Genomic DNA, 26,651 nt, shown 5'->3' with positions numbered 1-26,651 from the left:
ATGTTAAAACGTACTTGGAATAAGTTAACAGCTTTTTTTGGATATTAGTTCAAAATCATCTGTTTCAAAACACAATACCCAATTTTCCCCTGTTGCACTATCTACATACCAGTTCTTCTCCAACTGCATCATTTTGCATTATGGCCACCCAATTTATGGGTTCCGGGCTATTATTGTATAGAAGTGCATGTTCAATTTTTGAAGTTCCGAAGAAAACTGAACCAAAGTGTATGCATTCCAACTTTTTGTCATTACTCATGTTTAACAATTCAATAATCTGCTCGACCACATGAGCTTTGACACTCAAGAGTACATCTGGACGACCTTGTAAGCTCACTCTACAAGATAATGAATTATACATATTATTTTAATTAGAAGTCTGTATACTTAATTTTTCTCTTAAATATTTGAATAAACAAATTTTATAAAACCACATTATAATTAAGATTCAAAGGCCTAAGAGCAGTTCCTTTCTTATACATATCAGAGAATATCATGTCCTTCTGACTACCTAAATCTGCACAGTGGAATGGCATATGTACAACCTAATACATTGTCCCCAAGAAACAAAAAAGGTGGAAAACAATCATATGGTTTGACTCCAAAAAGAACTTATTGCTAGGTCCGTATCCCCAGTTATTTTGTAAACACTAGAATTAGATGGGATTATATAGATGGTAACCTGTAGCTCTAGAATTCTGAGATTCTTTTCTAACTCACTGCACTCCCCCAAGTCCAAGAGCCAACCTCATCCCCACCCTAATAACCCAATTCCCTATGTAGTTTCTCAGCAAAATCCCACATGTTTGCAGAAAAGAAGATCTCCCCATAAAGCTTCACTTTCTATACTAATTTCAATTCCCTTTTGAAACTGCCCCCATATGCATATTTATCCCTCTGTGGCGTAAATGCAATCCTTTTGACTCTCACCCCATCAAATACCACAAATAACTGATCACTCCACAACTATCACCTAAGTCCTTATCTTACACTACATCTCTGTCACAGTGGGCATGGCTGACACCATCTACATACATCTCTATTCCCTTAGAGCTTCCTTGACACCAAACTTTGCTGGTTTCCTTCTAACTTGTTCAGATTCTACATTCTCATTTTTCTGTGGCTTGGATATTTTATAAACTCCATGAATAATGGTATCTTTCTCCTACTCTTTTACACTCTGCCCTCCTTGTCAAAGTTATTTTCAATACTTCATGCTTCATCTACAACTTACCCATGGACAACACTCAAGCCAATATACCTAGACCAGATTTTTTTTTTCTGGGACTCAAGATAAGGAAATCTAATAGGCTCCACAGGATTCTGCAAAGCAAATCAATTCCAACAGTTTAAAACTGAACTCCAGATCCACTCCCACAGCCCTTCTTTCCTCTTAACCTTCTCTTTCTATAACCAGTCACTCCATCTAGTTAAATCTGCCTTCATAATATTTCTCCAATTGGCACACTTCTCTCCATACCCGCCATTTGCACCTTAGCTAAAGCCTTCATCATTTCTCTTCTGTTTTACTCTAATAGTTTCTAGGCAGGATACCCTTCCACATATGTACTCTCTGATTTATTGTGCCCACTGCTATCAGCACGACCTGTCTAAACTGCAAACTAATCAAGACACTCCCATCTTAGAACCTTCCCAAGATTCCACAGCCTTTACAATAAAACCTAAGCTTCTGAGGCACCCAGGTGGCTCAGAGGGTTAAGCTTCTGCCTTCAGCTCAAATCATGATCTCAGGGTCCTGGGATCGAGACTGGCATCAGGCTCTCTGCTCGGCAGGGAACTTGTTTCCCCCTTTCTCTCTGCTTGCCTGCTTGTGATCTCTCTCTCTGTCAAATAAATAAACAAATAAGATATTAAAAAACAAAACAACAACAACAAAAAAACCCCTAAGCTTCTATCAGGGCTCAAACTGTTTCTCAAACATTATTTTGGCTGTGGCCTTCAATAAGAAATTCATTTACACATGAACACAAATGCATACACAAATACACAGGCACGAGTGCACGCACATGCGCACACATACACAAAACAAGTTTTGCAAAGCGTTTGCCCTTACTATGTGAGATGCATTTTGATATTATCTGTTTCACTGTTTAGATGCTGGCAGAGGCCTATTACAGTGAATGCACATCCCACTAATGGATGGAGATACAGTACATGAAAAAAATGCTGTCCTAGGTAGTTCTCTGCTAGACCTTGCACCGTTCTGGGTTTGTAGTCTCATCTCACATCACTATGTCTGTACCTCCATCTCTTTGCCTCTACATTGCCCCAGCTTTCTCAGTGTGTAACACGGTCTATTTATCTCCAGAATTTCAAGTCTTCTACTTGCTCTGCCTGAAATTACTCTTCTAACCCACCCCCAACAGCAACACCCACCTTCCCTATGCACACACACACACACACACACAGAGCTCAAATCACACCACTGCTCTTTGCCTGGCTACTTCTTACTCACCAATAAGTGTTTGGGTACACTATCACCTCCTTAATGGAGCCCTTTCTTGATCCACTCCCTCAGCCCCCAAAATCTAAACTAGAAGCTCCTGTTATGCCACAGACCATCCTCTGCTTCTTCCATTTTTGAGTCTCTAGTGCTTGGCAAATAGAGACTCAGCGAATGAATGCTGACTGAAAGAACAAAGAAGCTAATATACATTCAAGACAACAGGCATATCTGAAGAGTAAAACAGGAAAGTATTAAGTACTACATTAGAATTAAGAACCATAGTATATGCTTACTTTGCCCCTTCATTTACAATTCTGGGCTCATCAGCACAGAAATCCACTTTAACAATCACTGATGACTTGGGTTCTACAATACCATTACTTGGAAAAATGACAATGGGTAATTGGCCTTGGTATTCTGCTTTAAATGTACCTAAAGAGAACAAGAGAAAGTGGTTTACATCTGGATCCTTACAGTGTCATAGTCACATTCTTAATAGGGTACAAGGCACACATTACACTGTATATGGTCTATTGCGGACCAAGAATCACAGCTTTGATTATAAGTTTAGTCTCTGGGGTCACCCAACAAACGTGAACTGATTGTTAGGACTCAAGCTTCACTGATAGTTAAGATATACCATCTGTTTCCATTGTTCAGGAATGTATGCTAGGAGCGTTATATATGTTAGTCTATATAATCCTCAGAGTGACTCTGTAAGTTCAATCATTACCTCCATTTTATAAATAAGGGGAAAAAGCTTAGAATGGTTGATTTGTCCAAAGACACACAGATATTGTGATAGATTACACAGTTGACCCCAATTCTTCACCCTTCTCTGTATCTTGTCACAATGCTACCAGGAACGAAGTATGTTTTCCTATCCCTTGAGTTGGAGCCTGACCATGTGATATTGTTTGGCCAATAGCATGGGTAGAAATGGCATCATGCCAGCTCCAATGCCAGATGTCTTGCACTTCTCCCACGTAAAGTTCTTGAGTAGCTGCTATCCCTTTGGCCTGTGCTTCAGAACGAGCACACATGGAACAGAGCCTCCAGCTGACTCACAGACCTGCAGTGAGTAACAGAACATCCCCCAAAAGTCTAAGTTTGAAGCAGAGCTACCCAGCTGAGCCCAGCTTAGATCAATCAAGTTCCAGCCAATCTGCATAAAAATTGACAAAAAAATAATTGCCTTTTTAAGATACAGAACTGTGGAGTAGTTTGTTACATGGCAATAATTGACTACTACAGTTAGAAACTAATAGGGCTGAGTTTTCACTTGCGTGTTTCTGACCAAAGGGCTCACAGTGATAGCCACTACCATTTCTTAAAAAAAAAAAAAATGGGGTGCCTGGGTGGCTCAGTGGGTTAAGCCTCTGCCTTCGGGTCAGGTCATGATCCCAGGGTCCTGGGATAGAACCCCGCCTCAGGCTCTATGCTTGGCAGGGAGCCTGCTTCCCCCACCTACTTATGATCTCTCTTTCTCTGTCAAAGAAACAAAATATAAATAAATAAATAAATAAACAAACAAATAAATAAACAAGATTTATTTATTTAAGTAGTCTCTACACCCCATGGAGGGTTGGAACTCACAACACCAAGATCAAGAGTTGCCTGTTCTGTTCTACCAACTGATCCAGCCAGGAGCCCCATTACTTCCTGATAAATGAATTAATGCAGCTCACACAGGGAAAGGGCAAAAGGAATTGGTTTCTAGAATCAAACAGCATAGAAGAAAGCTAAAAAAAATATCTTATTCTGAAAGCAGAAATGGTTCGTAATTGATGGTCCTGTTTAGTGTCTATATTACAGCATGCATTCCTTGAGATTACACACTATATCTTCCTCATCTCTGTGGTCCCAGCACCCTACACAGTGCTTAGCACCAACTGCTACTCAAAATATGTCCAACAAATGGAAGCAGCCAATCATGAGTTTCCTCAATCTCATTATGCAATGAAAACACAAATGAGCATGCTGCCAATATAAACAACTTTGCAAATTTCAGTTCACCAATTTTAAATCATATTTGATGAAATTTTCTGAAATTATTCATTTCACTTAGGAAAATAAAATATTAGCATAATAAAAGTACTGGAAGTATAAAAAGGCAATAAGACTTTTGTAAGTACAGAGATAATCTAATACAAAAATCAAACACTCATAGTAACAAAATTTGTTCATCTGATCATTTTGGAGAAGTGTTAATAACATATTTAAGAGGTTTTTTTGTCATAAAATAAAATTATATGTTTCAAATAAATATTATTGACTCAATTCTCCAGAAAAGGAAAATTATGTGAGTCTAGTTAAGACTGAGCCAGTGAGATAGTTCCTATACTGTAATTACTTTGATGTAATTTGACAAAAGGATTTAAGTGAATATATCAAAAATTTAAGAATAACTCCAAAACCAAAAGAACATTCAATCTTCTAAATATATTAAAACAGTGACTACACAAACATTACTGTGTCTTATATAACTTTAATGCCACTAGTAATAATGAAATATTTGACTTTTTTTTTTAAATGACTAAGAATAGAAGCAAGGACATCATCTTAAGGAAAGGTGTCATTGAAGGAAGGATATTATAGAAGGCATTTTTGTCATTAAATTTTCATTTCTCTTTAGATTTGACACTGGTTGATGTTTGGAGAATGAACTAGAAGGAGATAAGGGACTTCAGAGAAATAATTTTAGTTGGTGTAATTACTAAGCAAAAGAAGATGATGGCCTGCTGTAGAGAAGTGGCAATGGGACAGAGAAAAGAGGATTACTGACATAATTAAGAAGTTAAACAGACAGGAATAATTAATAATTAATTAATAATTAATAATTGACTAAGGGGGTAGGAGGGTAGGGGAAAAAAGGAAGAAGTCAAGGATTTTGCCAAGTTTCTGACTTGCCCAAATACATGGTGGTGATCTTTAATGAAAAAGAGAAAAGGAGAAGTTTTAGGGAAAAATGTGGGAAGCGTAGTTTAATACATGTTAAGTTTGAAAAACCTGAAGGAAATGCAAATGACTGTATAGACCTCAGTGAAGTGACAGGAATGAAAGTGTGTTGACTAAGGAAACATGTGGGTCCATGGCAAATTCTAAAAAATGCTCACATTTAAGGAACTCCTGAAAAGGGACAGGAATCCACAGAAGAGAACTGAAGAGGAGGCAGGCAGTAGAAAAGAATAATTCTAACATCAATAGTGAATATTTATTGAATACTTACTATATATCAGAGAGTATGCTAAGCATTTTATTAACCACCATCACAATTAGAGGAGGAAGGCACTGTGTTTGTCTCTACAATGGATGTTCCAGAAGTGGGTCTGCCCAGCCAGTAAATGTTATAAGGATTTGGGTCCTGGAAGACCTCACTCCAAATCTGAGCCACTATTTTATATAAGCCACTGAAGAGTCATAGAAGCCAAACTTTTGGCTTTTTTCCCCCTCAAGATACCACCAGTGGTCACCTGTGTCAAACGTTGCTATTAACTAAATGTAAATGGTCATGTAAAATAAACACTTCGCCTTTTCCACTAATGAGATTTAGAAGAACATAGGGCACGTGAGGTTACCCATAGCTGTGGTTGGGATAAAGCATCCTTTGCACAAGCCTGTATGTTTTTGGAATCTGAGTTGCTCTACCTTCCCTAGAGAAGTAGCTCAGGCATTGGGTGATGGAAGTATATACATTGTTACCTTCACTTTATTCTTCCAAAATTCTTTTAGAAACTATGAGATAGATTTTTGTGTAGAAGTATTTATAATATCTTACTTTATTTTTTCCTTCCCTTCCCCTATGTTCACCTGCTGTGTTCCTTAAATTCCATGCAAATCATAAGGAACACTGAACTCTAGGCAACAAACTGAGGGTTGCTGGAGGGGAGGTCAGTGGGAGGATGGGGTAACTGGGTGCTGGGCATTAAGGAGGGCACTTGATGGAATGAGCACTGGGTGTTGTACGCAACTGATGAATCACTAAATTCTACACCTGAAACTAAAAAACAAAACAAAACAGAACACACACACACACCCCCCCTGTTAAGTCAGGGCAAACAGTATGCAGTTCATAGCATGCTACTGAAAATCAAAAGTCATACACCCAAGGTCATTGTTATTTTCTATGTACACTTTTTTTTTTTTTAAGTTTCCTTGAGTCTAAGCATACCGAGGGTTTATCAGTCTTCACTTTCATTTGGATACTCTTCAGAATGCCCATATGGGATTTAACAGATTACTTCTAAGTCCAATCACCTTTCATTGAAAGCTTAATGTTTTGGGGTTTTTTTGTTTGTTTGTTTTTTGTTGTTGGTTTTTTTTTTATGTATTAAAATGACAAATCATTTTCTTCTTTTGTAATATTCTAGTCAAATTATTTTTAGAAATTTTCTTTTATTCATGTACAGTTGACATAAAATTAACGATTCTTTTCTGAAACTCTGAGAGATCACTGAGCCAAATCGATTACACAAAGGTTTAGAGAATGTCTGCTATATGCCAGCATTGTATTATGCAAGAACCGTGGATTAAGAGTCCATGACAGCAGTTTCCAAGAAAACAAAAAATACACATTGAGAATAAGTAGCGGGTGCTTCTCTGAGTCCTGGACTTGGTCCAATTTAGCAAACGTCCTGGTTCTTAGATGACGCTAGGCTTTTCCAGACTGTGAAGTAGAGAGATGATGTTGATGATCAGGGAAAGGGGGAAAGTGGCCATTAAGAGCAAGAGAAAGGTCATACATTTTGGGCAAAATAACCCAAATAAACCTAAATGTTGATAAGTTCTAAGGTAACTGTTCAAACACAGAAATGATGTGTGATGATCCCACTAGGGACTTTAAAGACTGTTCTACATCATAACACTCTAGTAGAAAAAGTCTTCCCAGATATTCAAGGTTACTGAGGGGAAGAGGGAAATGACTACAGTTCCAGGCATGCTAAAATAATAATGCTTTTTCAATGATGTTCTTTAAAAGATAAAAACTGAGAAACAATAAAATCATAAAATAGAACATGGAGTTCACCAGCTCACAAAGTACTAAGAGTAGAGACTTATCTAAAAACTGAGCCATGCCTTCAAAATGGAAAGACAAGCACTACTTTGCACAGTAAGGAGTAAACTCAGGAAACACAGAGGGTAAGAAAACAAAATATATTCAACAATATTTGGCTAAATCCATGGATAATTACTCTATAATGGGCCATTAAAATAAAAAATCATGAAGTTGTTACATAGATCAACTAATAACCCCAGGGTCACCACCAGAAAGAGAAAACAAAGCACATACCATGAAGCTGCTGAGTGTGGCTTTCTAATGTCCTCTTAAGTATGCATATAAATTTATAAACATTTGATCTTTGACACTAAAACTATAAAATATTTGTCATGTAAAATCCATTTTAAAAATTTTATTAAAATCATCTTTGGTTGTTAAACGTATTTTCTGCATAAGTCTTTTTCCTCATGAAAATACACTGTTATTCTTATGAATATTTATATACTGTGTTTGTAGGTAATAAGGACTTTATGACACCTTACAGGCACTTGCTACTGTGAATATAAAACATTGTATCAATTTTGCTAATGGTGGAAAAAATAATATCATTCAAGTCTAAGAATGAGAAACAAAGTCAACACTAAGAAAATGTGTTTCATTGATAACGATTTGTTTCAGTTTGTAAGGTAATACTAATTAACATTTAATGCTACTCAATTATAATGTACAGATTGTAGTATTCAGTACAAATAAATGCACAAGAAAAATATTAATATACTAAGACCCAAAGTGGATTACTTTTCCTAAAACAAATGGGTCTAGATCTGAGGCTTAGTTTTATTTTATTTTATTAAGTAAAATAATCTAAATATTCATTTAAAATTAAAACCACATATACTTGTTACTTACAAAGAGCTTTTATATGTAATGAAACTGTACAGTTTGGTCATATTTTATAATAAAGAGAGGATATGATCAAATCTTTGAAAGATTTAGAATGCACAAGAGTTAAGAGAGGTTTTGGAAAATATATAATAAAAATAAAATTCTCTCAATTAAATACCACTGCTCTAAAAAACTGAGAATCGAAAAGACCATACAGCCTATAATCACTAGCCATGAGAGACCCTATCCTTAACATTGGAGTCAGACCACAAACGAGCTGAATGTTGTACAATCCCACCGGCACCAGAAATTTAATCATTTAAAAACCAAAGCATGGAAAATTGAAATGAGCAACATTTTGTGAGAAACAATTACCAGTTTTATTTGTTTAACACTAGGAAGAAATCAGTACAGTGACAAACTGCCTTTGTCTTAGTAATTCCCACTGCTCAGTCAAGCAGCCCCAGAGAATATCCTCGCTTAGTGTCAAACAGGACTGGAATTAAGACCAGTTTTATGTATCTGACAAGCAGTCTCGGGGAAAAAATGCCCTCCCTATGTGGAGCCAGTCCTCATGTCAGCTCGGCAGAAATGGAAGCCTCGCCAGCCCAGATAACGACCATCCAATCAGAACAATGAAGGAATAAAGAATTTTAATACCTACTGTATACTATCAGTGAAGAGTGTGCATGAATACACACACACATACAGACATACACACCTTTATGGAAACTCTTAGGTCACAGTAAAAACCTTCAGAAATAATCCAGTCTAGAGAAAAGCATTTACTCCTTCAACAAAAAGTGAGTAAGAGCTTTCTAGAGACCATCATGTAAATTCAAAGTTGAATATGATAGAGAAAAAGAACAAATATTTATTGAGTACCAATGATGAGTCAAGTACCATCCTACAAACCTAAGTATATACATGATTAACCATAGTTCATTTTATTAATAACACCTGATAAATGAGAAATGTCAAGTTCAACATCCTAAAAGATACTTGGCCCAGATCACACAGCTGGTATGGCATTGTACCCTGATTCTGTCTCTGGATAGCTCGCTCTAAGAATTAAGTCACTCCCATAACATCATCCTGCCTTCTGTCCTCAGTGAGATCACCAGTCATCTGGGATTCAAGCTGTTAATCAGCATCATAAGGAAACAGACTCATCTTTCCTGAATTATTATCTATCAGTCTTATACATTTATCCTATTTAAGGGCCTTCAGTTCTGAACTATTTCTAATGACAGACATCTTCTTTTGGGGAGGGACAGGAGGACTGAATCAGAGAACCCATTAATTATACAAAGTATACATTTTAAATAATACCAACATTCTTCCAAAAGTGTAAATTAATTTATAAGACAGGAAGTATTTACCTGGAGCTCTGCCACGGTTAATAATATTAATCTCTTTACAATATACTTTACTATCAGCAACCAATGTGCCAAAATTAACTTCTGACTCAATTTCTAATTGACAGGATGGAATCAACCTAAGGGAAGGGAAAAGAGGACAACATAATTAAACAATTATACTCTCATACTTAAATCCACAGGGGGACATACAGAGACACATTTATTAATTCCTTGTAAGACATTCATGTTTCCTTACAAGTCTATTGATGGCATATGTGTCAGTAAAAGGAACTGTGAAATAAAGACATGAAAACAAGATGAGATATGTTTTTAACAAAGAAATAAGATTTTACGCATCTAAGGACATGGTATACCCCGTGCTGTGAAGTACTCACCTTCACGGGCTACCCACCTATCTTGGTATTTTTGCTGCTCCAAGCATTTTTGTAATCTCCACCTAAGCCTATAATACATTCTTTATCCCCTCCTCAAAAAATGTGGAATTGGTGGGATCCTTGTCTGGTTTTGGGATCAAGGTGATGCTGGCCTCATAAAATGAGTTTGGAAGTTTTCCTTCCATTTCTATTTTTTGGAACAGTTTTAGGAGAATAGGAATTAGTTCTTCTTTAAATGTTTGGTAGAATTCCCCCGGGAAGCCGTCTGGCCCTGGGCTTTTGTTTGTTTGGAGATTTTTAATGACTGTTTCAATCTCCTTACTGGTTATGGGTCTGTTCAGGCTTTCTATTTCTTCCTGGTTCAGTTGTGGTAGTTTATATGTTTCTAGGAATGCATCCATTTCTTCCAGATTGTCAAATTTATTGCCGTAGAGTTACTCATAGTATGTTCTTATAATAGTTTGTATTTCTTTGGTGTTAGTTGTGATCTCTCCTCTTTCATTCATGATTTTATTTATTTGGGTCCTTTCTCTTTTCTTTTTGATAAGTCTGGCCAGGGGTTTATCAATTTTATTAATTCTTTCAAAGAACCAGCTCCTACTTTCGTTGATTTGTTCTATTGTTTTTTTGGTTTCTATTTCATTGATTTCTGCTCTGATCATTATGATATCTCTTCTCCTGCTAGGCTTAGGGTTTCTTTCTTGTTCTTTCTCCAGCTCCTTTAGGTGTAGGTTTAGATTGTGTACCTGAGACCTTTCTTGTTTCTTGAGAAAGGCTTGTACCGCTATATATTTTCCTCTCAGGACTGCCTTTGTTGTGTCCCACAGATTTTGAACCGTTGTATTTTCATTATCATTTGTTTCCATGATTTTTTTCAATTCTTCTTTAATTTCCCGGTTGACCCATTCATTCTTTAGAAGGATGCTGTTTAGTCTCCATGTATTTTGGTTCTTTTCAAACTTCCTTTTGTGGTTGAGTTCTAGCTTTAGAGCATTGTGGTCTGAAAATATGCAGGGAATGATCCCAATCTTTTGATACCGGTTGAGTCCTGATTTAGGACCGAGGATGTGATGTATTCTGGAGAATGTTCCATGTGCACTAGAGAAGAATGTGTATTCTGTTGCTTTGGGATGAAATGTTCTGAATATATCTGTGATGTCCATCTGGTCCAGTGTGTCGTTTAAGGCCTTTATTTCCTTGCTGATCTTTTGCTTGGATGATCTGTCCATTTCAGTGAGGGGAGTGTTAAAGTCCCCTACTATTATTGTATTATTGTTGATGTGTTTCTTTGATTTTGTTATTAATTGGTTTATATAGTTGGCTGCTCCCACTTTGGGGGCATAGATATTTAAAATTGTTAAATCTTCTTGTTGGACAGACCCTTTGAGTATGATATAGTGTCCTTCCTCATCTCTTATTATAGTCTTTGGCTTAAAATCTAATTGATCTGATATAAGGATTGCCACTCCTGCTTTCTTCTGATGTGCTATAGACCAATATCCTTGATGAACACAGATGCGAAAATACTCAACAAAATACTAGCCAATAGGATACAACAGTACATTAAAAAGATTATTCACCACGACCAAGTGGGATTTATTCCAGGGCTGCAAGGTTGATTCAACATCCGCAAATCAGTCAATGTGATACAACACATCAATAAAAGTAAGAACAAGAACCATATGATACTCTCAATAGATGCTGAAAAAGCATTTGACAAAGTACAGCATCCCTTCCTGATCAAAACTCTTCAAAGTGTAGGGATAGAGGGCACATACCTCAATATCATCAAAGCCATCTATGAAAAACCCACCGCAAATATCATTCTCAATGGAGAAAAACTGAAAGCTTTTCCGCTAAGGTCAGGAACACGGCAGGGATGTCCATTATCACCACTGCTATTCAACATAGTACTAGAGGTCCTAGCCTCAGCAATCAGACAACAAAAGGAAATTAAAGGCATCCAAATCGGCAAAGAAGAAGTCAAATTATCCCTCTTCGCAGATGATATGATACTATATGTGGAAAACCCAAAAGACTCCACTCCAAAACTGCTAGAACTTATACAGGAATTCAGTAAAGTGTCAGGATATAAAATCAATGCACAGAAATCAGTTGCATTTCTCTACACCAACAGCAAGACAGAAGAAAGGGAAATTAAGGAGTCAATCCCATTTACAATTGCACCCAAAACCATAAGATACCTAGGAATAAACCTAACCAAAGAGACACAGAATCTATACTCAGAAAACTATAAAGTACTCATGAAAGAAATTGAGGAAGACACAAAGAAATGGAAAAATGTTCCATGCTCCTGGATTGGAAGAATAAATATTGTGAAAATGTCTATGCTACCTAAAGCAATCTACACATTTAATGCAATTCCTATCAAAGTACCATCCATCTTTTTCAAAGAAATGGAACAAATAATTCTAAAATTTATATGGAACCAGAAAAGACCTCGAATAGCTAAAGGGATATTGAAAAAGAAAGCCAACGTTGGTGGCATCACAATCCCGGACTTCAAGCTCTATTACAAAGCTGTCATCATCAAGACAGCATGGTACTGGCACAAAAACAGACACATAGACCAATGGAACAGAATAGAGAGCCCAGAAATAGACTCTCAACTCTATGGTCAACTAATCTTCGACAAAGCAGGAAAGAATGTCCAATGGAAAAAAAGACAGCCTCTTCAATAAATGGTGCTGGGAAAATTGGACAGCCACATGCAGAAAAATGAAATTGGACCATTTCCTTACACCACACACGAAAATAGACTCAAAATGGATGAAGCACCTCAATGTGCGAAAGGAATCCATCAAAATCCTTGAGGAGAACACAGGCAGCAACCTCTTCGACCTCAGCCGCAGCAACATCTTCCTAGGAACAACGCCAAAGGCAAGGGAAGCAAGGGCAAAAATGAACTATTGGGATTTCATCAAGATCAAAAGCTTTTGCACAGCAAAGGAAACAGTTAACAAAATCAAAAGACAACTGACAGAATGGGAGAAGATATTTGCAAACGACATATCAGATAAAGGACTAGTGTCCAGAATCTATAAAGAACTTAGCAAACTCAACACCCAAAGAACAAATAATCCAATCAAGAAATGGGCAGAGGACATGAACAGACATTTCTGCAAAGAAGACATCCAGATGGCCAACAGACACATGAAAAAGTGCTCCATATCACTCGGCATCAGGGAAATACAAATCAAAACCACAATGCGATATCACCTCACACCAGTCAGAATGGCTAAAATCAACAAGTCAGGAAATGACAGATGCTGGCGAGGATGCGGAGAAAGGGGAACCCTCCTACACTGTTGGTGGGAATGCAAGGTGGTGCAACCTCTCTGGAAAACAGCATGAAGGTTCCTCAAAATGTTGAAAATAGAACTGCCCTATGACCCAGCAATTGCACTATTGGGTATTTACCCTAAAGATACAAACGTAGTGATCCAAAGGGGCATGTGTACTCGAATGTTTATAGCAGCAATGCCCACAATAGCCAAACTATGGAAAGAACCTAGATGTCCATCAACAGATGAATGGATCAAGAAGATGTGGTATATATACACAATGGAATACTATGCAGCCATCAAAAGAAATGAAATCTTGCCATTTGCGACAACATGGATGGAACTGGAGCATATCATGCTTAGCGAAATAAGTCAAGTGGAGAAAGACAACTATCATATGATCTCCCTGATATGAGGAAGTGGTGATGCAACATGGGGGCTTAAGTGGGTACGAGAAGAATAAATGAAAGAAGATGGGATTGGGAGGGAGACAAACCATAAGTGACTCTTAATCTCACAAAACAAACTGAGGGTTGCTGGGGGCAGGGGGTTTGGGAGAAGGGGGTGGGATTATGGACATTGGGGAGGGTATGTGTTTTGGTGAGTGCTGTGAAGTGTGTAAACCTGGTGATTCACAGACCTGTACCCCTGGGGATAAAAATATATGTTTATAAAAAATAAAAAATTATATTAAAAAAAAAAAGGTGGAATTGTTCTTAACAAACTAGTTTGGATGATCCAAATCTGATGAAATAAGAGAAGGTGCTATACTATAAAATGCCATTTGGGAACTGAAACAAGGTCTAAGCACAAAAAGATACAATTGATTTTTCACATGCGTCTCTAACTTAAAGGATTCACTGTGGCATATCTATACCATATGGTTCAAAAACATTTTAAAAATCCATTATAGGGGCACCTGGGTGGCTCAATGGGTTAAGCCTCTGCCTTTGGCTCAGGTCGTGATCCCAGGGTCCTGGAATTGAGCCCGCAACGAGCTCTCTGCTCAGCAGGGAGCCTGCTTCTCCCTTACCCCCTGCCTATCTCTCTGCCTACTTGTGATCTCTGTCTGTCAAATAAATAAATAAAATCCTTTAAAAAAGTAAAAAAATAAAATAAAAATAAAAATCCATTATAATCCTAGATACACATCTCATAAGGATACATATATTTTACGTATGGATAATTTATGATTTATAAACATCATCAGGTATATTATTCTGTTTGATACTTAAAATTTCATGAAAGGGAAATAAATACTATTATGGCTATGTTACAGATGAATAGCCAAAGACTTCAAAGCCTCAATGTCTTACTTGAGAAAGTATTTGGATATAATATAGATGAACTTAGACTTAAATTTATTGTTAGATTTTGTGTGTATTACCCTTACAAACCTAACAATGATAACAGTACCAATAATAAACAGAATAATACCTGCTCTTTATTGAGTCCTTGGGTTATGTACTAGACTTATGAATTACTTCACATAGGATACAACTTCCAAAATACACTCACACACACACACACAAGTACCTGGACAAAACATTTACAAATACTGCTTTATACACTGGTGGTCTGGGCCTTCCTTCCCTCTGTGGATGTTTGTGTATTATTGAATATGCAGAGACATTCCAGAGATCAGCCAGGACTGTCCTATATGTGCTGCTTCTTTAAGGAATATCCATGTTCTTCTCATTAAGACATTGTAATTTTGTAATAGGAAAAGGAAAGATCAATGACCTTAGTGTACATCATTGCATTAATAAAGAGTTTACAGGATGCTAAAGAGGAACTCATTACACAAACAATATAAGATATGAAGCCAAACATTTTTTCAAACTATTTCTCCAGCTGGATGCAGAGAAGTGTCTTAAGAGCTTGGTAATACAGTAATATTATAACAGTTTTTCTGGATTTCCTGTTGGTTTCTCTTCCATCTAATTAAAAACTAGCCTTATCAATAACATTTTTCTTTTTATGTTAACAGAGAATTTATGTTAAGAGAGAAGAGAAGGGGGTGCCTGGGTGACTCAGTCAATTAAGTGTCTGCCTTTTGCTCAGGTCATGATCTCAGGGTCCTGGGATGAAGGCCCATGTCTCCGGCTCCCTGCTCAGTGGGGAGTCTGCTTCTCCTTCTGCCCCTCCCCCCACCACTTGTGCTCTCTCTCCTCTCTCTCTCTCATGCTCTCTTTCTCAAATAAATAAAATCTTAAAAAGAGAGAGAGAGATAAGAGAAGGGTAGTTACCAGGGGATAGAGATGGGAAAATCGATGAGATGTTGATCAGAAGATACAAGCTTACACTTAGAAGATGAATTGGGGGGCACCTGGGTGGCTCAGTGGGTTAAGGCCCCTGCCTTCAGCTCAGGTCATGATCCCAGGGTGCTGGGATCGAGCCCCACATTGGGCTCTCTGCTCCATGGGGAGCCTGCTTCCCCCTCTCTCTCTGCCTGCCTCTCTGCCTACTTGTGATCTCTGTCAAATAAATATATAAAATCTTTAAAAAAACAAAAAAGAAAGAAAGTTGCTAAGAGATGAGATCTTAAATGTTCTTACCACAAAATGAAATGATAGTTATGTGATATGATGGAGGTGTCAGCTAACACCACACCAGTAATCACATTGCAACATATAAATGTATTAAATCAACAGTGTACAGCTTAAACTTATCGAGTGCTATATGTCAATTGTATCTTGATTATTAAAAAAAGGAAAAATAATTAAATATCAAACTTGGTAATTTATATAGGAAGTTAAAATAAATTTATATTAATATAATTCATAAGAGGGGGCACCTACATGGCTCAGGTAATGATCCCAGGGTTCTGGGATCATGTCCCACCTGGGGCTCCCTGCTCAGCAAGTAGCCTGCTTCTCCCTATCCCTTTGCCTGCTAGCCCCCTGCTTGTGTTCTCTCCCTCTCTGTCAAATAAATAAATGAAACCTTCAAAATATATATATATAATTAATAATAAATTTTAAAAACATGTATAGATTTATGATTAAAGTAAATCTATATACGTATTTGTATATATATACATACTGGCTACACATATTGATATGTACATATATACATACGCACGAATTGCATACAAATTTACAACACAGTTTATTGTTGGTGATCAGCAAAGATCTAACTAAAAAAATGGAATACATTAGGATATGATGCTATGGTAAGAAATGGAAGTACAAACCTGAGGGGGAAAAAAGAAGATGAATTTTTAAACTGTTTAACAAATTACTATGGTATATCCACTTTACTGGATACATTTGAAAAAAGTATGTAATTATCTTATAGTAACATTTATTATGTATAAGCAATTAGATCTTTGCAACTATTCAAGCTCATAAGGAAGAACTTTAGACATTTTTAAATGTGCAAAAGGGATGTAGTTTTTATGGATACATGAAAAAAAGTTTTCAGAATCACTGATTATATCATTTCTGCTAGAGTACAGATAATACAAACTTTTGGTTTCCAGACAAGATTTCATAAATCTATTTTCCCATGCTGATCCCCATTAAATGCAACTATAAACTCTAGCAATGCTGCAAGAAGCAAGCAAAGAATATTCACAGCAACATTATTTATAACAGCCAAAAACTGGAATCAGCCTGATAGTGTTCAATAGGCCAATGGTGAAAAAACTGTGGTACACACATACCATGAATACTTCTCAACAATGAAAAAGAGTGAACTATTCATATAAACAAAAGCTTGCTTGAATCTCTAGAGAATTCTGCTGAGTGAAAAAAAGTCAACCCCAAAAGGCTATATAACATATTTCATGTGGCAAAATTTTAGAAATGGGAGACAGAATAGTGGTTTCCACAGTTTAGGGATAGTAGGTGTGAAGCATAAGGGAGGTGGGTATCGTTATAAACAAGTAATAGGAGAGATCCCTGTGGTATTGGAACAGCTGAATATCTTGACTATGGTGGTGGACACAAAATCCTACACAGGTAAGGTAATGGTACAGAACTTAAAAATTTAACACACAGGGCGCCTGGGTGGCTCAGTAGGTTAAAGCCTCTGCCTTCAGCTCAGGTCATGATCCCAGGGTCCTGGGATCGAGGCCCGTGTCGGGCCCTCTTACCCTCTCTCTCTTTCTCTCTCTCTCTGCCTGCCTCTCTGCCTACTTGTGATCTCTGTCAAACAGATAAATAAAATCTTAAAACACACACACACACGCAGATACACACACATAGCTTCATTCAGCCCTTCCCACCATACTTTAAGAGGGCAGTGCTGTCTTTATGTTGCAACTGTGATAAGCAGCTGACCTGATGAGAGAGTGCATACATTACGGAGCCAAGAAAAAATTCCTGTCTTCAAAGGCAGAAGCATTTTCAACTCTCCGTATATAGTACAAACAAGCAAATCTAAGTGCAACTCATAGTTACATCAATGTGCAGAATGGACCAAAAATGGACCTACTTAAAATAAATCATAAAATGTGAATTAAGGAATGCTGGGTGGCTCAGTCCTTAAGCCTCTGCCTTCGGCTCAGGTCATGATCTCAGGGTCCTGGGATCAAACCCGCATCAGGCTCCCTGTCCAACGGGGATTTTGCTTGTCCTTCTCCCTTTGCCCCTCCTCTCAACTCATGTGTGCTTTCTCTCTCTCTCTCCCCCAAATAAATAAATGTATTTTAAAATGTAAATTATTTATAACAGACTAATAGCTTATTCCTTCCCTATCACGAGTCAACTGTTTGATTTCTTTATAGAATGCAATGCTGTCCTTAATCAACTTTTCAACAATACAGAGAACCAAATCACAGCAGGGCAAAATGCAGCTTATAAAAAAAAATACCATAGAAATAATAAAAAGGCATGTCAAATACCAATATTAATATGAATATTCCAATATTAATTTTGCTGGTGATAGGCAAACACACACAAAAGGATAACATCTATAGAATGACATCTTGCTAAGGAAAGGAGGATCCGTATGTGCATGTATATGAATAAAAAGCACTTTAAAATATTCACACTAGGGCACTTGGGTGGCTCAGTGGATTAAAGCCTCTGCCTTCAGCTCGGGTCATGATCCCAGGGTCCTGGGATAGAGCCCTGAATCAGACTCTCTGCTCAGCAGAGAGCCCGCTTCCCTTCCTCTCTCTCTGCCTGCCTCTCTGCCTACTTGTGATCTCTGTCTGTCAAATAAATAAATAAAATCTTTAAAAAAAATGTTCACACTAGCCTTAAGAGGTAATTATTTTTTTTTATTTTTTAAAGATTTTATTTATTCATTTGACAGAGAGACAGTGAGAGAGGAAACACAAGCAGGGGGAGTGGGAGAGGGAGAAACAGGATTCCCATTGAGCAGGGAGCCCAATGTGGGGCTTGATCCCAGAACCCTGGGATCATGACCCGAGGCGAAGGCAGATGCCCAATGACTGAGCCACCCAGGCACCCCAATAGGTAATTTTATAATGTACAAAAATATACTTTTTTCAGTATAAAATGAAAATGGCAAATTTCTTGGTCAAATAAATAATCCATATCAAAGTTAATCTGCAACTCAGTTATAGTTGACCCTTGGACAACACAGGTTTGAACTAAGTGAGTGCACTTTTTTTTTTTTTAATACAGCACTGTAAATGTATTTTCTCTTCCTTATAATTTTCGTTCTTTTTTTCCAAGATTTTATTTTTTATTTATTTATTTATTTTTAAGATTTGATTTATTTACTTGACAGAGATCACAAGTAGACAGAGAGGCAGGCAGAGAGAGAAGGGCAAGCAGGCTCGCCGCTGAGCAGAGAGCCTGATGCGGGGCTCGATCCCAGGACCCTGGGATCATGACCTGAGCTGAAGGCAGAGGCTTAACCCACTGAGCCACCAAGGTGCCCCCCTTATGATTTTCTTAATAGTATTTCTTTTCTCTAGCTTACTTTATTGTAAAATTACAGTATGTAAGATATACGACATACAAAATATGTGTTAATCAACTATTCATGTCATCAATAAGGCTTCCAGTTACCAGTAGACTTTTAGTAGGAAGAATCAAAAGTAATACATGAATTTTTCAACTACACAAGCATCGGCAGCTCTAACCCCTACATTGTTCTTGGGTCAACTATACTTAGTTCTGTGTTCTATTCATTATATTAGTCCACATTTTTCAACCAATCTCAAAAGAGCACAGTTTAGATTTCTCTGGAAGTCAAACATCTTCATTATTTAAAATTCAGTGAAATAATAATGATAATAATTATATTAAAATATAGATACAGGTTCACAATCCATTTAAGAATACATTCATCATAAAAAAAGAGAGTAGGATGGTGGTTACCAAAGCCAAGGGAGTGGGGAAATTGGAGAGATGTTGGTTAAGGGTACAAATAAGGAACTAGTTAATGAATAAGTCCTGGAGAGCTAATGCACAGCACAGTGATCAGGGTCAAAAACACTGTGTTATAAAACTTCAAAGTTACTAAGATATTAGATCTTAATTGCTCCCACCACAGAAAAGAAATGGTGATTATATAGTGTGATAGGGGTATTAGCTCACCCTAGAATGGTAATCATATTGCAATATATAGGGCGCTTGGGTGGCTCAGTTGGTTAAGCACCTGCCTTTGGCTCAGGTCATGATCCTGGAGTTCCAGGATGGATTCTTGCATAGGACTCCCTGCTCAGCGGGGAGTCTGCTTCTCCCTCCGACCCTCCCTTCTCTGTTTTCTCTTTCTCTCTGTCTCTCTAAAATAAATAAATAAAATCTTTTTTAAAAAAAACTATATATTGCAATATATAAATGTATCACATCCACATGCTATCTAACTTATAAACTTGTACAATGTAATGTGTCAATTGTATTTCAATAAAACAAAGAAAAGTAAGATGAGAAGGAGCAGCCATTGAAGAAGTGCAGTACCAGGGAAGTCGAGAGAATAAAGTAGCACAAGAAGGTAATAATGGTTAATAGTATCAAATGCTGCTGAGAAATGGAGTAAGATAAAGACAGGAATTACCAACAGATTGGCAACATGCAAGAGCTATTTCACTGGAAAGCTCAGAAAGACAGCCTGTCTAGTGTTTTGAAATGAGTAGAATGTGAGACTATACAGCATTCTTTACTGAGTCTTGCTGTCAAAAGGTACAAAAAAAAGTAGAAATAAAATATGATATGAGTCAAGGGGGAAAAAAAGAATGGAAGATATGCAATTGTTGGATGTTTTTATTTTAAATAAAAATACCAGAAAACTCAGGGTTTCTGTGTGCCTTGGTCAGTTAAGGATCTGACTCTTGATTTTGGCTCAGGTCATGATCTCAGGGTCGTAGGATCAAGCCACATAGTGGGCTCCATGCTCAGCGGGAATCTGCTGGAGATTCTCTCTCTCCCTCTCCTTACAACCCCTCCCTGCACACTTTCTCTCTCTCTCTCTCTCTCTCAAATAAACAAATCTTTAAATAAATAAATAAAATCTTTTAAAAATGTTTTAAAAAAATTTTAAATACCAGAAAACTAGACTTGTTTTAAACCCCACAGGTTGCTAAAAATTTGTACTTTAAGTTCAGCTGTAAGGAAACTATAGATACAATAAGCCCTGTTACCCATAGAAAATACAAAATATTACTTTAATCCTTATTTTTATTTGAAGAGTGCTGAAGACGTCAGCATAAAATACAGAGAATACATACCCAACTAGAGGGATCTCTATTGTTTTATTTCCTATTGAAATAAGTAGCTGGTCAAAAGTGTCTTCATCTTTATCAGGATGGTATTCCACCATAGCTGTCATCTGAAGTCCAGAAGCAAGTGCTTTATCCAGATTGGTCAAAATCAGTTTGAACTTTAGTGGGAGAAAAAAAGAAAAAAAAAAAATCAAATGATACATGGTAACTCCTAATAAGGAAATAATGTGAGTATACATTATTTCAAGAGCTGTATCAATACATAGACAATATCCCTTCCCTAAAGGCAAAGACTTAATCACCATATGTGTATCAGTATAGATCCTTTAGATATGCTTTTTTTTAATAAAATATTTTATTTATTTATTTGACAGAGAGATCACAAGGAGGCAGAGAGGCAGGCAGAGAGAGAGAGAGGAGGAAGCAGGCTCCTGGCTGAGCAGAGAGCCCGATGTGGGGCTCGATCCCAGGACCCTGAGACCATGACCCGAGCTGAAGGCAGAGGCTTTAATCCACTGAGCCACCCAGGTGCCCCCAGATATGCTTTTAACAGTACCTGAACTGAAACTGACAATGCAGTCAGTTGAGAAACATGTAAATGCTCATAGTCTTCTTGAGAAGTATGAGATGCTTAGAGGAAAAAAGGGAGAGCATGCAAATAAAAATGTTGCTCAATCATATATATATATATATATATATACACACATACACATATACACACATACATGCATATATACATATGTATGTATATAAACATACATATAGCATTTTATATAGTTTTTGCATGGAAACTTAGAATTCATAACTTGGAGGAATATAAAAAATGAATAGAATAAGGAGGGAAAAAATACTTCTATTCTTGTAAACCATTTCCTAGACTCCAGGAAAAATACTAAGGGAGAAAGAGAAGAACTACTATGTATTGGTCACTCACCAGGTGTCAAGCATTCTACACCTCTTATTTCAAGAGTCCTGTAAGGCCAATGTTAAGGTTACCAGAATACAGATGAGGAAACTAGGACTTGCAGAGGTTAATTAATGTCTAATGTCTGTGTGACAGTGAGGATTGAAATCACACATCCATCTGACTCTAAAATTAAGCTCTTTCCCCACAACTGGAATGTGTCCCTCTCCTGAATTTATAATCTCCTTAAGGAAGCAGACTATACACCCCTAGAAAGTTAAATAATACACGCTGGAGACTAATTAAGTGTCTTTTGAGTCATGGAGACATAAGTATCATGAAAATCCATGAGAAAGCATGATTATGGGCCAGAAAGGAGAGTAGTTGGCCTAGGCTTAGAGAATGGTCATAAAATGTGAACAAGCAAGTAAGATGCTCCCTGTAGGGGCAGGATTATCTCAGACACAAGCAGAGAAAAGGATAAGCAAAATAGTCTCCCAGCAGGCAATTAATAAGCTAGCCTTGCTGGGCAAAGAGCTTCAATCGGTAACAACGGAGGTGTGTTGAAATTAATTATTCAGGGCTTTTCATGCGAGGCTGAATCTACACAGTACTTTCCAGCAATGAAGAACATAGAGCAGGAGAGTGATTTGTTGATACAAATGGTCTGAAAGCTTCCCACTTCTAGTAAACTTCTGATACCTTAAAACTATCACAGTCCAACTCTCAATCCCTCTGCAATGACAGAACGGTAAGAAAACAAGCAGTCAATTATTCCCTGCATAAGCCTGTGGGTGTCAGAAGTAACATATCACGTGTGACTACCGTCCTTTAAAGAAGCTGTATCTTTAAGAAGAAAAACAGGAAGGGGCAGCTGGGTGGCTCAGACAGTTAAGCATCTGTCTTCGGATCGGTTCAGGACCCTAGATTTCTGGGATACAGCTCTGCATTGGGCTTCCTGCTCACTGGGGGGTGCTTCTTCCTCTCCCTCTGTCCCTCTCCAAGCTTGTGCACACTCTCTCTCAAATAAATAAATAAAATCTTTAAAAAAAAAAAAAAAAAGAAAGAAAGAAAGAAGGAAAACCAGGGCTTCAGCAGTATGTGCTTTTGGTCAAACTACACATTGCTAAGCCCTCTGAGCAGTATGCAGAGGTGTGTAAGGCACCATCCCTACCTACGAGCTGATGGACAGATGACCAAGGTAAAACTAACATTTACTAGGAGTCATCAGGACACAAGTCCAAATTATAATAAATGTCTGTTAATGCAACTGGTATCCAGTAGGGAAGAAATAATTTGGAGATAACACGATAAGACTTAGAGAGCAAGGGGTGCCTGGGTGGCTCAGTAGGTTAGGCCTCTGCCTTCAGCTCAGGTCATGATCTCGGGATCCTGTGATAGAGCGCCACATTGGGCTCTCTGCTCAGAGGGGAGACTGCTTCCTCCTCCTCTCTCTCTGCCTGCCTCTCTGCCTACTTGTGATCTCTGTCAAGTAAATAAAATCTTAAAAAAAAAAAAAAAAGACTTAGAGAGCAAAAGAGAATTCACTTTGACCCTCAAAGATGGGTGGAGTTTGGAAAAGGGTGATTCTTGCAGGAGGTGGGAACGAAAACAGAGGTCAAAAGAAAAAGGAATCTGGGGCTCAGGGAGACTCTGTCAATTAAGTATCTGCTCTTGGCTCAGGTCACAATCTCAGGGTCCTGGGATTGAGTCCCACATCAGGCTCTCCACTCAGTGGAGAGTCTGCTTCTCCCTCTCTGTGCACACACACTCTCTCTCTCAAATAAATAAAATCTTAAAAAAGAAAGAAAGAAAGAGAGAGAGAGAAATAAAGAAAGAGAGAAAAGGGAGTCTGAGCCATGGGGGTAAAAGGGGGCAATTACAAGTGAGACTGGCCTGACTGACTGGTCCAGCAGCCACACAAGTTGGCAAAACACTTAAGATGAGGTCTGTGTCTTCTTTATTTTCTACCAGCGACCCACAGTAGATGGCCCATAGCACTGCATATGGTTCATAATAGGTTATTATGAACATAAAGACAATGCAGCCTCTTGAGCCAGGGCGGAAAACAAGTACTACTGTCTATGAGGAGCATCATTTTGTAAATAATTATAAACAGTGGTGATGACAATGCTCTTTACAGAGTACTTTGTTTTTGTTAATTTTCTCTACAAGATAGTTACTACATTGTTTGCCAATCTATCTCTTTCTTCATTCCCTTTATGTCTATGAAAGACCAGGAGTCCATATCATGGTCTTGCAACAAAGAGAAATTCACACTGATGGGGTTCATGACTGTGGCTTCTAACTAGGAAGCTTACCTGGTCATTCTCTTGTCAATGTCAAGGCCTATGATCTAAATAGTTTTCCTTCATGACTCTTGATACAAACAAAACTAATCATATCACTTTTCTCCTTACTGCACAAAAACCACCCATACAAGTGTCTCCTGGACAACCATAAAATAGTGTTTGCCCCCATCTGGGATTTTCAGACCTACTTTCAATTGTTCAATAAATATGTAGTGAGGTAGTGAAATAATCAACTTTTTCCCTAATTTTACAGTATTTGGAATAATCAGGTCATTTTTGATTTAAAGAGCAAAGAGCCTCTTGTGATTTGCTATTGTATCACAAAATACATATCACTATTGTCAAAACATGCAAATACGAAAAGGAACAAAGCATGATTCCATTTATATGAAACTCTAGAAAAAGCAAAACCAATCTATGGTGTTAGAAATTAGTACAGTGGTTACCTCCATGGGGTGATGACTCCAGGTACTAAAGGGAACTTTCTAGAGTGGTGTTAATATTGTACAATTTGACCCAAATGGTGGCTACATGGGTGTATAAATATATAAAAATTCACCAAACTTTACTTCCGAGATTTGTGCTCTTTAGTGTAGGTAAAGAGTACAACAATGTTTTTAAGTGTAAAAAGTAGAACACGAAAGGCCTTTTTCTCTTTGTCCTTCTAATTACTACCATACATTTTTCTATGTATATACAAACATATATAATTTTAACAAAAAAAAATCAGAGATACCTTTCTATTTCTGTATAGTTGCATTCAATATTATTTATCATTAGCAATGTCCCACAAAAAAATCAGGTTATTCATCACTTACGTATCGAAAATTCTTATCACTTTTCTTATATCAAAAGTCTCCCTGTTAACTGATGATCATAGTAAAAATCCATACACACTTGATCTAAAATAACAGTGACACTGAGATACAATTCGGTCAACTTTTAAACCAGAAGATTGGGACAGCCTCGTGAAACATGAATTTTGCACAGTAGGTGCTCAACAAATGTTTGTTAGAATATGAATTTTGTTGATGTAATTCCACAGTATATAAGCAAAAATTCTGGGCTGTTAGGAGACACACATGGAACTCCTTTTCCCTTCTTTCTAAACCCAGAAGTTGTGAGGTTCTAGATCTACTTTTCCCCACCTTGTCTCCCAAAGCCAAGCAAAAAGTAAAAACACAAAACAAAACAAAAAGTCTAGCATATGTAAACACTGAGAGACCAAAATCTCTGCTCCCTGGCAAGGTCAATCCAGCCCCCATTTCGGAAGCACCGAGTGTCTACTCTCCGGGACAGAGCGGGCGCCCAAGTGAAGACGAGTTCTCAGAGCCCTGAAGGTCCTGAAGTCCTGCTCCAGCACCCCCGAGTGTATTACCTGTGGTTTGAGGGGCTCCTGAAACCGGATTTTCTGGTTGCAACGGCCGAGATTGTGTACAGTAATTGGGAGGCGGTACACCCTCCCGGCCAGCGTGTCCAGGAATTTCACCTCCGAAGGTGTCACCCGCAGCTGCACCTCCTTCTTTGGGGTCTCTGCCTCCCGGGGGACCGGGGAGCCCCTTTCGGTCTCCATGGCTGCCCTCCAGGTGGCCTGCAAACCGTAGCTGACTTCAACTACTGAGGGCCAGCGTGGACGCCGTCGCTAGGCAACCGACAGACGCTGCGTGCTTGCCTCAAGCTCCACCCCTATTGGTGCAGCCCAAACTTTGTGAGTTTGCTTTCCCCAGCAGAGAATGCAGGCTTCTGCGGAAAGAACACAGGGATCGCAGGTGTCAGCAGAGAAATTGGAAAACGTTCTACAACAGCCCAAATCCCGGAGGCCTCTTCCTTTGTCATCACCCAGCGGGATTTTAAGATGGCATTGGGGGTAGACATTTTCCTGGACCTCTCTTAAGGCAAAGCTTAAAGAGTAGGGGAAATGATGTGCCCACGGAGTCTATTAAAGCAACAAAATGTAACAGTAACAGAGGAATTCAGTGGTAGCAGAGTCAGGGCCCCCTGTGTCTCCTGCTCATTGGCCTTCAAGGCTGTCTTTACTAAAACTGTAATAGCAATCTTCTCTGTCCTTTGTAAAAATGCAAATTATGTTTAATTTGCAGGGCCTAAGAATCTGTTTTGTAAGGAGGTCCCAGGTGATTTCAACAATGCAGCTACAGGGACCACACGCTGAGTACAGAAGCTTTAGTTTTGTTAACTAGTCTGGGTGTTAAGTTTCTTCATTTGTAACCAAGGTGCTGCTCAGAAGACTGAGATCAAGCCTCTTCATCTCTAGCTAGATGAGCACCTTTCCAACAAGCCCAAATTCACACTGACCAATCCCTACTCTCTCTTCATACTTTGTCTGCTGTGATGATCTTAGGGTTGTTGTTGTTGTTGTT

At 38.0% G+C, this 26,651-nt stretch overlaps 1 protein-coding gene across 1 annotated transcript in view; it reads right to left on the bottom strand.

The window, feature by feature from the left end:
* Window positions 1-25,903, bottom strand: part of CFAP47 (cilia and flagella associated protein 47) — a 546,720-nt gene extending 520,817 nt beyond the window's left edge. Inside the window, exons 1-5 of the mRNA XM_059157736.1 lie at window positions 25,652-25,903; window positions 21,064-21,215; window positions 9,734-9,849; window positions 2,761-2,899; window positions 110-338 (exon numbers count right to left, since the gene is read on the bottom strand). Of these exons, the coding sequence (XP_059013719.1) occupies window positions 110-338; window positions 2,761-2,899; window positions 9,734-9,849; window positions 21,064-21,215; window positions 25,652-25,846 (831 nt within the window). The 5' untranslated portion in view covers window positions 25,847-25,903. The remainder of the gene's footprint in view (window positions 1-109; window positions 339-2,760; window positions 2,900-9,733; window positions 9,850-21,063; window positions 21,216-25,651) is intronic.
* Between the last annotated feature and the right edge of the window lie 748 nt (window positions 25,904-26,651).

This window comes from Mustela lutreola, chromosome X (genome assembly GCF_030435805.1).
Source record: "Mustela lutreola isolate mMusLut2 chromosome X, mMusLut2.pri, whole genome shotgun sequence".
Classification (NCBI taxonomy): domain Eukaryota; kingdom Metazoa; phylum Chordata; class Mammalia; order Carnivora; family Mustelidae; genus Mustela; species Mustela lutreola.
Note: the sequence above shows the minus strand (reverse complement) of the source record. Positions and strands in the feature narration are given on the sequence as shown.